The 12,603-nt window shown below is 51.8% G+C and overlaps 1 protein-coding gene across 2 annotated transcripts in view; it reads right to left on the reverse strand.

Moving 5' to 3' along the window:
- Fgd5 (FYVE, RhoGEF and PH domain containing 5) overlaps positions 1-12,603 on the reverse strand; it is a 101,516-nt gene that overhangs the window by 1,762 nt on the left and 87,151 nt on the right. For both annotated transcript variants that reach the window (XM_074044482.1, XM_020175595.2), the window contains exons 13-20: positions 12,310-12,393; positions 10,611-10,690; positions 8,328-8,427; positions 7,856-7,993; positions 7,332-7,461; positions 6,422-6,537; positions 3,867-3,995; positions 203-354 (exon numbers count right to left, since the gene is read on the reverse strand). In XM_074044482.1, coding sequence (XP_073900583.1) covers positions 203-354; positions 3,867-3,995; positions 6,422-6,537; positions 7,332-7,461; positions 7,856-7,993; positions 8,328-8,427; positions 10,611-10,690; positions 12,310-12,393 — 929 coding nt within the window. The remainder of the gene's footprint in view (positions 1-202; positions 355-3,866; positions 3,996-6,421; positions 6,538-7,331; positions 7,462-7,855; positions 7,994-8,327; positions 8,428-10,610; positions 10,691-12,309; positions 12,394-12,603) is intronic.

The raw sequence follows: 12,603 nt of genomic DNA on the forward strand, positions 1-12,603 counted from the left end.
GTGCACACCTATATGAGTAAACCCTAATAGTCTACAGACTGACACTGCCTGGCCCTGAGATGGCCCTGGGGACTGATGGGATGGGATGGGATGGGATGGGATGGGATGGCCCAAGGAGAGCAGGTGCCAAAGCCCTGGGTACCATCCCAGGAACTCTCTGTGAGACAGACAAGGAGATTGAAGATCAATTTTTTTCTGGTACCTCTGAGCTGAACTGGCATCTTCTGCTTTGAAGCTATAAAATAGAGTTTTCTTGTGGTAAAGGTGAAAAACAGGTCCTGCTTCGCCACTTCCCTCCTTTTCTGGGGCAATGGTGAAACCCAGCAAAGGAATACTCTCCAAGGCCACTTTGTCCTGTGTAGGGCAGAAGGAGAAAGTGACATTAACCTCGCACAATGCACAACTGAGCATTTAGAATTCACGGTTGCCTCCCAATGGAAGGCATATGAAGACACCTCTGAGTGAGCTCAGCCACCCAGAAGGGCTGAGCCACACTCTCCACCCTTTCTGCCTAGGGCCAGCCCTGGGAAGGAACAAAAGTTGGGATGGCCTGTGAGGGGCTGGCATTTTCACTTCCATTATCTTTTCTAATGATAACCACAATCACAGAAGTTATTGTCCTGTTTCAAAGAAGAAAACAAGGCTCAGAGAAGGCAATGCCCCAAGATCACACAGCTAGAAAGGGAAAGAGCCAAAATTTGGACTTACAACCACAATCTTATGGCACCATGGAAGGTGGTGAGGAGAAGGAGGAGGGGCCCGCCTGGAGGCAGCAGGGTTGCTAAGGGGCCCTTGGCACCTGTATCTTGCCCTGGCCCCTTCCTACATTCCTTTTTCCACTTCCTGTCCACGTGATATGGAAATCGTGATCCCAAATAAACCCTTCCTCCTTTAAGCTGCTTTTCTTGGTATTTGGTCACAGCAACACAGAGCCTAAAATGATACCCATATGGAAAACAGTAACTTTTTACACTATGCATATACAAAATCAACTTGAGATAGACTAAATGTAAAAGCAGAGATTTTCAGAAGAAAATCCAAGAGAATAACTTGGTGATGTGCAGAAGATAAAAGTTTCCTAGGACAGAAATCAACAGCTAAAAAGGACAACATTGCTAAACTAGACATCATCAAAGTTAAAGACTTCGGTTCACCAAAATACTCATACCTTCATTAAGAAACAGACTGGGGAGAACACATGTGAAGCATTTACCTGACAAAGACTGGACTCTAGGCTACAGAAAGAACCCCTGTCACAACTTATTTTTAAAAATGGCTAAGAGATATGAACATGTATTTATTGAAGGAAAATATATGAATGGCTAATAAGCACGTGAAAACTCTCATGTGCTTCATATCATTAATTGCTAGAGAAATACAAATGAAAACTACTTTGAGGTACCACTGCACCCCTGCTAGAATGGCTAAAATTAAAGACTGACAATACCAAGTGTTGGCCAAAGTGGAAAGCAATTAGGGGGAGTGTCAAGTGGGTTATAACAGTCTAGGGGAAGTTCTCACAATGTCTTATAAATCAAACTGATCTCTTAAGATTCAGCAAGTCCAATCCAAGGTATTTACCCCAAATGAAATAAAAACATGTCCACACCAACACTGTATACAGACCAGGTGCCAGTGGCTCATGCCTGTAATCCTAGCTACTTGGGAGTCAGAGATCAGGAGGATGGTGATTTGAAGTCAACCCTGGGCAAAGAGTTCACGAGACCCTATCTCGAAAAAAACATTACAAAAAAGGGTTGATGGAGTGGCTCAAGGTATAAGCTGAGTCAAGTCTCAGTACTGCAAAAAAAATAAATAAATAAAACAAAGTTTTAAGGTAGCCTCATCCACAATTGCCCAAAATAAAAAAGAACCAAAATGTCCTTCAGCAGATGCATACACTGTTATAGTCAAAATGGAAGACTACTCAGCTACAAAAAGGAATAACTATCGCTACATGCAACATGGTAGAGTCTTAAAAGCACTGTGATGAGTGAAAGAAGTCACGGTTCCATTTATGTTAAGATTCCAACGAGGCAGAACTGATCTATGCTGGAAAAAGAGCAGGACAACTTGTTGCCTCTGGGGATGGGGCGAGTGGCGGATTAGAGGTGTATGTATTCATCAAACACTGAATGAGGAGAAAGTGCACTTTGAAAAGCATCGAGAAGTAGGCTGCATGAAGGGGTGAATACATAGGTAAGGGAAAGTGATAAGAGGAAGTATAATAAAACGTTAATTGTGTGATCTCTATGACAGTTTACTATAAAATTCTTTCCACACTTCTCTAGGCTTGAAGCTTTGGATAATAAATATATTAAGTAATAGAGTGAATAATTTTAAAAGATTCAATATATTTAAGAGTCACCTTCTCTCAGCACCTTCAGTGAAGCAGGTGGCCTCAGCTGTGCGTGACCTCAGAGCACACGACAGGTCCCTGGTCTGTAGACAGTGCAAGCTGGCTCTCTAACTCAAGAACTTCCTTCTCTGGGGAATTTGAAAGCTTTGCCCCATCACTGAAACCTGTCCACTGAGAAGCTGTGTAATTCCCCATACTTAAATCTGTCCTTTAAAGTCGGCCTGTTCAGTCACTTCCATGACCAATGTCACTTGGGACCTAGTGACTGCGGGGCTTCTGTTCTCACAGCATTCTCCTCTCCTGGGAGGTGTCTACAGGTGGCTCGCCTTCACTTATCTGGCTGAGCCTGTGTTTCTCCCCAGGGAGTGCTCCACTCAGCAATGACTCTGCATGCGGATCCGTGAGGGCTGCAGTCGGGCCGGCGTGGGACAGCTGCAGGTCTTAGAGTCACAGCACCCCTGGGACAGTGGAGATTCTGAGGGGCACTGCTGACTCAGGACACCTGGAGCTCAACTGTCACAGACCCCTGCCACGGTCCCTTGCATGCCTTCTTAAGAATGAAGCCCCTCTGGAATGATGAAAATTTCTGCCAGTGCAGAAAGCCCTACAACAGACATGTAAATAAAGGTCCCCTGGGCTCACACACTGCCCATCATCACTCAGGCCCCTACAGGCTCCCCTCTGCCTGCCCACTTCTCTCTTGGTCCTGTGATCCCTCAGGACAGGGCTTACAGCAACTGTCTTAACTGCGGGTCCTTCAAAAGGAAAGCTTTATGCCCCAAAGGCCGTGCGTCTGTACGTCCCTGAGCACTGGGAGGTCAGCAGCATGGCCCTTGGTGATGAGCGCAGCCAGGTGAGGCAAAGCACCCGCCCTCTGCACAGGCTCAGAGTGCATTTGTCCCATTTTCAAAGAGGATTTAGCCTGTGGAGCCACCTGACGGTGGGGCCTAGAGATGGAAAACTCTAATATTATCCGTTATCCAACAGATTCAGCCTGGGGCAGGGCCAGACAGTGCCTGGCTGTAGAATGGAGCAGGCTGATTTCTACAGCTCTCTCAATCTGTATTTTAGAAAATGTAAAAGGTGTTCTATAAAAGTATTACTTTCACTTTTATTTAGAAGCATTACTAGAGCCATCAGAGTTACTGTAGGAAAAGAAATCAACAGACAAAAAAAATGGAGAGAAGGGAGTTTTCTTCTGTGGCTGCCCGACCTGTCCTAGCTGTGGGCCTGCCCTGTGACATTTAAATACTTAGTTGCACAGATCTGTAGGCTGTGCCTTCTTATCTCCACAAAGGAACTGCAAAATCCCCCCTGTGGAACCTCTGAGTGATTGTGTGCGGATCCACAGCTACTCAGCATGTGAACATTCAATTGCCCACAGAAGAGGCCCCAGCCTCAGGGACTCACAGGGCCCTGCAGGTGACAGGATGAGTGCAGCCCCAGGCAGGCCCTCTGAGGCTCCCACCTAGGGCGGGGCCTTCCCAGGGAGAAGCAACAGCACTACCTCGCTGGCCGAGTAGGTGTAGAGCACTTTGCCCTTGATGACAAACCAGAGCTTCTTCCAGGGCCGCTTGCCCTTCTTACATCGGCTCAGATAGCCACTGATGGTAGAGCCCTCTCCAGAGGCGGCCACCTGGTGGAAGGGAAGCAGAGTGGTCAGGGCACCGGTGGTGGGGCGTAGGTCAAACACAGCTAAAACTGCTGGCAGACTGGCTTGAAATCTGATACGGTCACAGGATGCATTTAGTCAGCAAAACAGAAGAGGGTCTGAGAAACAGGACAGAGTGGACTGCTTCCAGTAGGGAAGGGCTGCCCCCTACAGTTGGTGCACATTCTTGATTCCCTCCTCCAGCCCCACCCCCCAGTCACAAAACTGCAAATATTTGGGTGAAAGGTTTTAGTGGGGTGTACAGCACCAATCCTTTAATTATTCTTACTACTAACACTGGTGTAGCAGCATTGTTGTCAGGCTTTGCGCAGTGGTTAAGAACACAGGATCTGGGGATGAGGTATGGCTCCGCAGTAGAACCCATGCTTAGCATTCATGAGCGCTTGGGTTTATCCCTAGCACCAAAAATACCAACCAGCCAACCAACCCAGAAGCTTGAAGTAATGCTAAGCTTCAGTTCCAATCCTGGCTATAGCAATCAGTAAATTGATGTGGGCAATTTCCTCTTTCTTACTAGCAACGAGGAGCTAAATGACACAATATGGGTTTCTGATGGGTGTCATGTCTGATTCACACTAAGTGCTCCATAAATACTAACTTGAGTTTTAAACCCTCAGCTAGGTTTAGAGATAATTTCATCTAACGCTCTCATTTTACACATGGGGAAACTGAGGCCCAGAGGAACAGAGGGATCTGCTGTTCAATTCTTACTCAGCTGAAGATGGTAAAAACTCAGACTTCTCAGTGACTACTCTGGGGTTCAGTGAACTTGTTGTGTTTAGGGACAGGGACCTGCAACCAGGTGGGACTGTCTTGAGATGTACTGGACAGGAAGTGGTGTTAAGTCCTGCCCTGAAGCAGGGCCTGTGACTCCTGACTCTGGCATGGGCTTTGTCTCCCCGCCCACCCCACTGCCCAGCTGGAGTGCCTCCAGAGGTACAGGAGGCAGTGGGCAGAACCAGATCCTGCATCCCCCACCCCGCCCCACAGGACAGCATGTGCTCTGGGGGCAGTTCCTGCCCATGTCCTCTCGAGGCAAGTCCCACTCCAGAGAGGACAAACACAGAGTTGCGGGGCATTTCTGCCGGGGCCTCTGCTGAGTCTCGTCCATGCCGGATAATAAAAAGGATTGTCATGTTGGGTTGGCTAAGGCTGACATAGGTACGCAGATGGCATGGGATCAGAGCAGTATGACTGTAGGAGTGCAGTCATGGGACACCCAGGTAGATCACTACTAATGTGGAAGTGATGTCTTAACTTGTGGAAAGGGACTAATTAAACAAAGGATGGGCTGGAGAGTGTGAGGCTATGTGTATGACAAATGTGAAATGAGCTGGAAGACACATTAAGTGGAAAACACTTAGAAAGCCTGGCATAATGTTACCTTTTGGGTAAAAGACTAGAGCACGCCTGCGTTACATGCGTGCCTGAACATTTCTTGAAGGATCCATAAGAAAAGTGATGGTTACCTCTGGGAACTGAGGGAGGCTGGGGAGGGAGAGAAACTCACTTTTCATCAAGTATTCTTTTATACTTTTTTGAAAAAAAGAATTTTTTTTTATCATGTATGTAGTATTTCCAAGACTTCTTTTTCCTTCAGTTGCTGGGGTAGAACCCAGGAGCTGGCATATGCTAGACAAGTGCTCTATCACGGAGCTACACCCTCAGCCCTGTTCTCAAGATTTTTAATTTGCAAAAGGACTAAGTTAATGGACAGAACTGTACCCATTTACAATCTTCATTTCCTAACACTTTAAAACCTCTGCACCTGCCACTCAATAGTGAATATTAATGGGGAGACCTGGAAGCTGCTGACCACACTTTTCAGACGGGCACACACCTGTCCATAGTTTGATTAGAATACAAACACATGGTGCGTTCCTGCTTGCGGATTGTTTAGCCAATTCTGAGGTTTCCTGCAAGAGCCTCCTGGCCTCCTGGGACTCACCACCCGTGCCAGGGTGGGACATAACAGTGTGGGAGCAGGGCCAGCTCAGAGGCCCGGATGCAGAAGAACTAACCCATGGCCCTGGCTCCTTTAGAGCCCAGAGCCCCAGCAATCTGTGCCATCCCCATGATGAGTATGAGTCAAGAGAAAAAGAGGAGGAGGGGGAAAAAGGGAGGACAAGAAGATGCTCCCTGGACCATCTACAACCTTCGGGCCCTGCCCACCCCCAACCTATCTTCTCAGTCTCTCGCAGAAGACCGGCCTGTTCTGAGGGCTGCAACAGAGGCGAGGCACTGCCGTTCTTAGGGGCGAGTGAGTCCTGCAGGTCCAATGGCAGACTTTCCCATTAGGAGTTCTCTTAGCCCTGAAGAGACTGGTCAGGTTGCAACAGGATGTTCTAATTGAGTCCTCCGTGGCCTCTCTTGCACCCTACCTGCCTTACCTCTGTCAGGGCGGAAGAGACCTTCTTCTGCTTCTTGAAGGTGGCGGGGCTGATGCTGAGGAAGACGGAGGAGAAGCGGGGCGAGGACAGGGGGAAGCTCATGCTCACGGGGCGCTCTGCAGGGAGAGAAGCCACAGGGCGGGCAAGGAAGGAGATGAGAGTGGCTTGTCCGCCAACTGCTGACTCTGGTGGGACGGGGTCCCTCCCAGTGTGAGCCAGCCTGCCACAGCGTCAGGAGGCCGAGATGCTGTATACTCCCTCCTGCTGAGGCACACTGCTTTTCCAGGACACTGGGCAGTCCTCCCAGCCCCACCAGCAGGATCTGGTGTGGCCCCAGGGAAGGGGCACACTTGGTTTCAGGCCCAGGATACACCTGCTCACTCTCACTCTCACTCTCTCTCTCTCTCTCTCTCTCTCTCTCTCTCTCTCTCTCTCTCTCTCTCTCTCTCTCGAGCTTCTGGGCACAGCCTGTCCTTTAAAGTCTCAAGGGTCAGCTCAGCTTCCAATGGCTCCTTTGTCTGAGGCCTCTCTACCTCTGCCCTATCTACACTCCTGTCAGTCCCATAAAGGTCCCCACAGGTCCCACAGAACACAGGTTATGGAATGTTCCTCCAAAGGGGCCTCTATGGCATCATGAACATGATGCCTGTCTGCTCTGTCCTCTTCACAGAGATACATTGGTGCCTGAACTTTGCCTACAGAACCTGTCATGATCAGTTTTCCATGGAACCAGGACTTTGGGGAAGGGAGCCCTGGTGTGAACATGAGGTCTCCTCTCCCTCGTGAAGGGAACACCCTCCCTCTGGGGAAAGTGAGCTCAGGCAAGAATTCGGGACCACAGAGACCGCTCTGGAGCCTGGATAGAGGCCACTGGGCCTTCTGGAGGAAGGCAAGGGCCAAGCAAGCTCACCTCTCATGGGGCCGGAGATGGCCCCTCCCCGCTTCTTCAGCTCCCCAAAGCAGCCATCACACACCTTGGCCATCCGGTCCTTGAGGTACTTCAGTGGGTACTTGTTGCGAGAACAGTTCCGGCACACGATCTGCAGGCCGCGTGGGGAATGTGTCTGAGCGGTTGTCACACTCTCAGCATGTGCGAAGAGATCAGCATCCTCTTGCCCTGCTAATCCGCCCCTCACCTCCTCCGGGGAGCCCTGAGCTCTGACCATCACCCTAGGTTGTGGCCCAGGCTGCAGGGCAGTTCTGAGCGAGGGCCTCTCTGTTTTTTTGATGAGCTGGGCCCTTAACCATGACAGAACACTTTCTCTTCCAGGGACCGTCACTGTATATGCTCTGATGAAAACACTGCAAGTGGTGGGTGGGGGGTGGGGGGTGGGAGCAATCTCCACCTCTCAGGGTTGCTACGAACATATCCTGCTCTGGGCCCCCGAGCCCCAGGCCCTGCTCCCGGCCACACTCATCAAGACGGTGACTTACCTTGCCACAGGCATGGCAGTGATGGCGCCTCAGGGTGAGCGAAAAGTCACAGCCACAGTTCATGCACATCATGACATGTGTGACGGGCACCAGGGTTGGGGGCCTCTCCCCTAGGCTGACCCCTAGCCTCTCGCGAATCTGGAGCAACAGGATAGGGTAGGCAATATGGTCAAGAGACAGCCAGATGGGTGGCTCAGGCAAGCCCTGCCCCCTTTCCTCCCGGGGAGCATGCAGGTTTCAGGGTCCCTAATTCTGAATAAGCCTCTCCAGAATCTCCAATCTTCCGGCCTTCGGTTGGAAACAGTGACTGGGAAGTGCGGCTGGGTGCTGGGCTTGTGGGTTGCACGGAGGTGCCTGACTTGGGTTTGGAAGCCAGGGCAACAAGGACAGGAGGCAGGTATCCTGCTGGGTGTGAGTGGCCTGCAATGGTCTCTGCTCAGGGGCTCTCTGGGCAGAATGGACTTCCACTCACCTCCACACCGTGGTGGAACGCTGCCAGAGCCTGGGTCTTGTAGTCCTCGGGGACAGCTCTGCTCAGACAGCCATGCCACTCGTCTCTCTCTGCGCAAGAGCTGTGGGCACGTGCTAGGGTGAGCCATGGCACACTCAGGCAGCTCTCCCTGCCACCCCCTCCCTGTGGATGTGTCCCTGATCACCCCCTGCCCCAAACCTGAGCCTCCTGCCCCACTGCCAAAGCACTGGCCACCTGCTAAATTAAATTTGAATCCAGCTTCTCACTCAGTAGTAGGACCAATATGGACCCGTGAGCTGTCCTCTGGGCTGGTTTCCTCCTGGGAATTACACCCCACCTCTAGCTCCCAGCTGCGGTGAGGGTGGGATGAGGTGTGAGATGTGGAGCCACCTTGTCAACAGCAAAGCACCACACGGAGAAGGCCCCGGATCCCACACTTCAGGAGTGACTGGCCAGCAGGGGAAGAAGGCAGGAACCCGTGTGGGGGTGAGGTAGATGGGAACTGGTGATGGTAAACATCCAGTCTCCATCTTCCTCCTCATTTTCCCACATAGCTTTCCAGACATGCATACTGCCGACAGACTTCAAGAATAGCCTGGGTGCAGTGCCCCAGGGATGGCAGCCAGGTGAAAATTCTCAAAGTGTCCACTAGGTGTCGTACTCACCCCGCATAGGAGTGCAGAGACCCAGGAAAGCCTGAGCTGAGAGAGGGGACACTGTGGCCTGAGAGGGAGCAAGGGTGGTGGGTAAAAGCGAAATGGGCTTGGTAGGCAACCAGGTACCATGTCTGCAAAAGGAGATATATGGGACCCACTCCCTCAGCCCAGCTCCAGTGTGATGGGTCTACACTAGCAGAAAGGTGACAGGCCTGTCAATGACAGTGACTCCTGAGGCCCCTGCCTGAAGAAAATAGGCATCCTCACCTGAAGGCTGGAGTGTGGCCTGTCACTACTCTCAGTAATGGCTGGGCAAACAGAATCTATATTCTGGGTCCCCTCCTGCCCCTGATTGCGCTGAGAAAAGAGGAGAGGCCACCCAGTCACCACCTCCTCCAGGAAGCCAAGCCCCCTCCCTAGATGGGGCAGTCACTCCTTTGAATCTCCACAGCTTTTCTACCCCTTGGGCAGATCTTCGCATTCAGATCCCAGTTCTGCCTCCCACGGCTGTGTGACTTCTCTTTAGGTCCTCAACTCTCTGTGCAAGACAGGGTCTGCAACCCCACCTCCAAGGATGAGGACAAGAGTTGCCTGAGACCTGGCAGGTCCAATGCCTGTCACTGCTGTCCTGGACACTTCTAGTCAACACAGCACTTACCAAGCCACACCAGAACCGGTGTTCAACATAACCCTCCTTCCCATAGTGTGGGCTCCTCCCTAGGACATCAAGGGCTAAACCATGGTGTAGGACCTGGCACTGAGGTGCAGCTAGTGAATGCTGAATGAACCAGTGCCCATAAAAGACTGTACGTGCTGGTGTGGATGCACCCATTGCACTCCCAGAACTGGCCCCCCATGGGCAGGACAAGTCCCCACGTGACGGGTGACAATGCCATTCAGGATCAGACACCAGCAGGGAGGGTAGACAGCTTGCCTCAACCCCACCATGCTCAACTTGAAGAGCTGCCCCTGGCAGAATTTGCCCCTCCCAGTTCTGACCCCAAGAGTGCAAGTTCACCTTGGCCTGGAAGGGAGAGAAGGGGCTGGATGCTCCTTAAGGCCGTGGTCTAGCGCTGGCCATGGGGCATCCCTAGGAGAAAATGCAGAGAGCCCCGGGCCTTGCACGTGAGGCAAGCGCTGTATCACTGAGCCACTCTCCAGCCCGATGCAGACATTTCCAACAGAAAGGCCAATTTCCCTGCTGTGGTTTGCCTGCTTAGGTCCTCCCCAAATTCATAGGTCACCTCAAGGGTGGAGCCTCATGAATGAGATGAGAGCCCTTAACTCTTCCACCATATAAGGTTACTGTGAGAAGGTACCATCTACAAGGCACAGTATTTCTTTTTACCCAATCAGATTCAAAAAGGGGTCTGTGAGCAAACATGCTTAAACACCGAAAAGAAAAAAGAACTTTGACCCAAAAAGACAGCAGGATAAGGGCTGGCAGGGTGGCTCAAGTGACAGAGTGCCTGCCTAGCAAGCATAAGGCCCTGAGTTCAAATCCCAGTGCCACACACAAAAAAAAAAGGACAGTAGGATAAAAACAGTGATACATCCAACCTCTGCTATTCCTCACATTCCCACCCAACAGCTCTGCTGCGCTGTCCTCCCGCCCGCTGCCCTGTACCTTGCAGAGAGCATCAGGCAGGTCTCAGGAGTCTCGACCTTCAGAGCATAGGGTACTCTCTCCATCACAGGGCGGCTGACCTGCCAGGAAAACCAACAGCAGCCACCTCAGGGCGAGGCAAGGAAGGGTGAGCACAGACCCGACACGGCTGCCCCTTAGCCACAGTTTCCTCACCTATACGGGGCAGACCTCAGGTGGTGGGAGTGCACAGCTGCTGACGCTGTTGTTCTGGGCCACTCACCCACCCCAGGAAGGCTGCGGGGCACCACCCTCATGGCCCTGCTGGGCAGTCTCACAGGTGTGCCTGGGGGTGGACAAAGTACCTGTCCACCACCGCCACCTCTCACAGGCTCCTTGGTGGAACAAGCCTCCCGCTGAGAAAGGGGCTCCCTTCTTCTGCTCCCCACCTCCCTTAGAGAGCCAGTGGGATGAAAGAGGCCCAAAACACCTCCTTCAGCTCTCCTCGCCACCCCGCTGCTGCTCTGCTGAAACACCGCAGTAGCTCCGGAGTTAACGCCCCAAGATCTCTGTGCCCTAAGAATCCCCCAGTGCTCCCCCATGTCCGTCTTCAGGACCAAGCTGCACTGAGCTGGTCCACACACGCAAGCCTGAGTCCATGTGGTATCTCTACAGCGGTCAAGAGGTGAGAGTCACGCAGGTGTCCCCTGAAGGGGTGAGCCGGGATGCACACATACAGCAGCTGTTATTCAGCCTTAGAAAGGAAGGCGCTGTGGACGCACACTACCTCACGTATGAACCTTGGCTGAAAAGCCAAGGGAAGTAAGCTCGTCACAAGGACACAAACTGCTGGGCTCCGGGTACACGAGGTCCCCAGGGCAGTCAAATTCACAGCGACAGAGAGAATGGTGGGTGCCAGTGGCTTGGGGACGGGAGGGGAATGAGTGTTCAGTGAAGGCAGAGTTTTGGCTGGGCAGATGAAAATACTCTGGAGATGGACGGTGGCAGTGGCTGCCCAACAACGTGATATGCTTAATGACACTGAACTGGGTGCTTGAAAATGGCTAAGATGGTCAGCGCTATGTGTATTTCACCGCAACTAAAACAATTATCAGGCATCCTAGCAACTTGGGAGGAGATCAGGAGGATGGTGGTTCAAGGCCAGCCCTGACAAAAACCTTGAGAGAGACCCACCTCCCATCTCGATCAATAAAAGGCCCCAGGCTAGCATCCCAGCTACGGGAAGCGTAAACAGGAGGATGCGGTCAAGGCTAGTCCAGGCATAAATCCAGACCCTATCTCCAAAATAACCAAAGAAGAAAGGGCTGGGGGCATGGCTCAAGTAGTAGAGTGCCTGCCTAGCAAGTGTGAGGCCCTGAGTTAAATTCCCACTACGGCCAAGAGAAGAAAAAATTACCAAAAATCTGCTTGTTTTCTCCCTCCAAACCTTCTGTTGTGCATTTTCCTCCCATAGGATGTCCTTCCTTCTCTCCCTCTCCCCATCTGACCAAATACTGTCCACTCTGAGGATTTTGGTCCCCTCTTCCAGGAAGCCTTCCTGTTCTTTCCCATCCCTGAACTACCCAGAGCATAAACCCGCTGCTGTTCACAATTTCAACAGTTTCCTCGGGGCTCCTTCCTCCTACTCCTCCGGCCAGTCTGGGTGCTCCCGGAGGACACCATCTCTTACTCCCTTTGGTCTCCCTGCTGCTCCTCAGGGTGCTCAGAGCTGGGCCTTTACCTTCATGCTGGCCACTGGCAGTGAGCTCTTCAGCCGGTACTTCCCGTCCTTCTGGGGATACGTGTACAGAAGCACATCGCTCATCTGGGGAGAAGGAAACCCCATCAGAGGTGTTCCGCTATAGAAGGATCTCTGAGCTCTGGGGTGCACAGGGATTTGACGCACCTCATTACCCCCACAGGGGAGCAGAACCACTCTGTGTTCATGATTCCCTTCCCCACAGCTCCAGTCCTGGGCAGGTACACAAGGGAACTGATGCCTGGGCCCCAACACATCACTGTGACTGTGAATGTC

This window comes from Castor canadensis, chromosome 10, assembly GCF_047511655.1.
Source record: "Castor canadensis chromosome 10, mCasCan1.hap1v2, whole genome shotgun sequence".
Classification (NCBI taxonomy): Eukaryota; Metazoa; Chordata; class Mammalia; order Rodentia; family Castoridae; genus Castor; species Castor canadensis.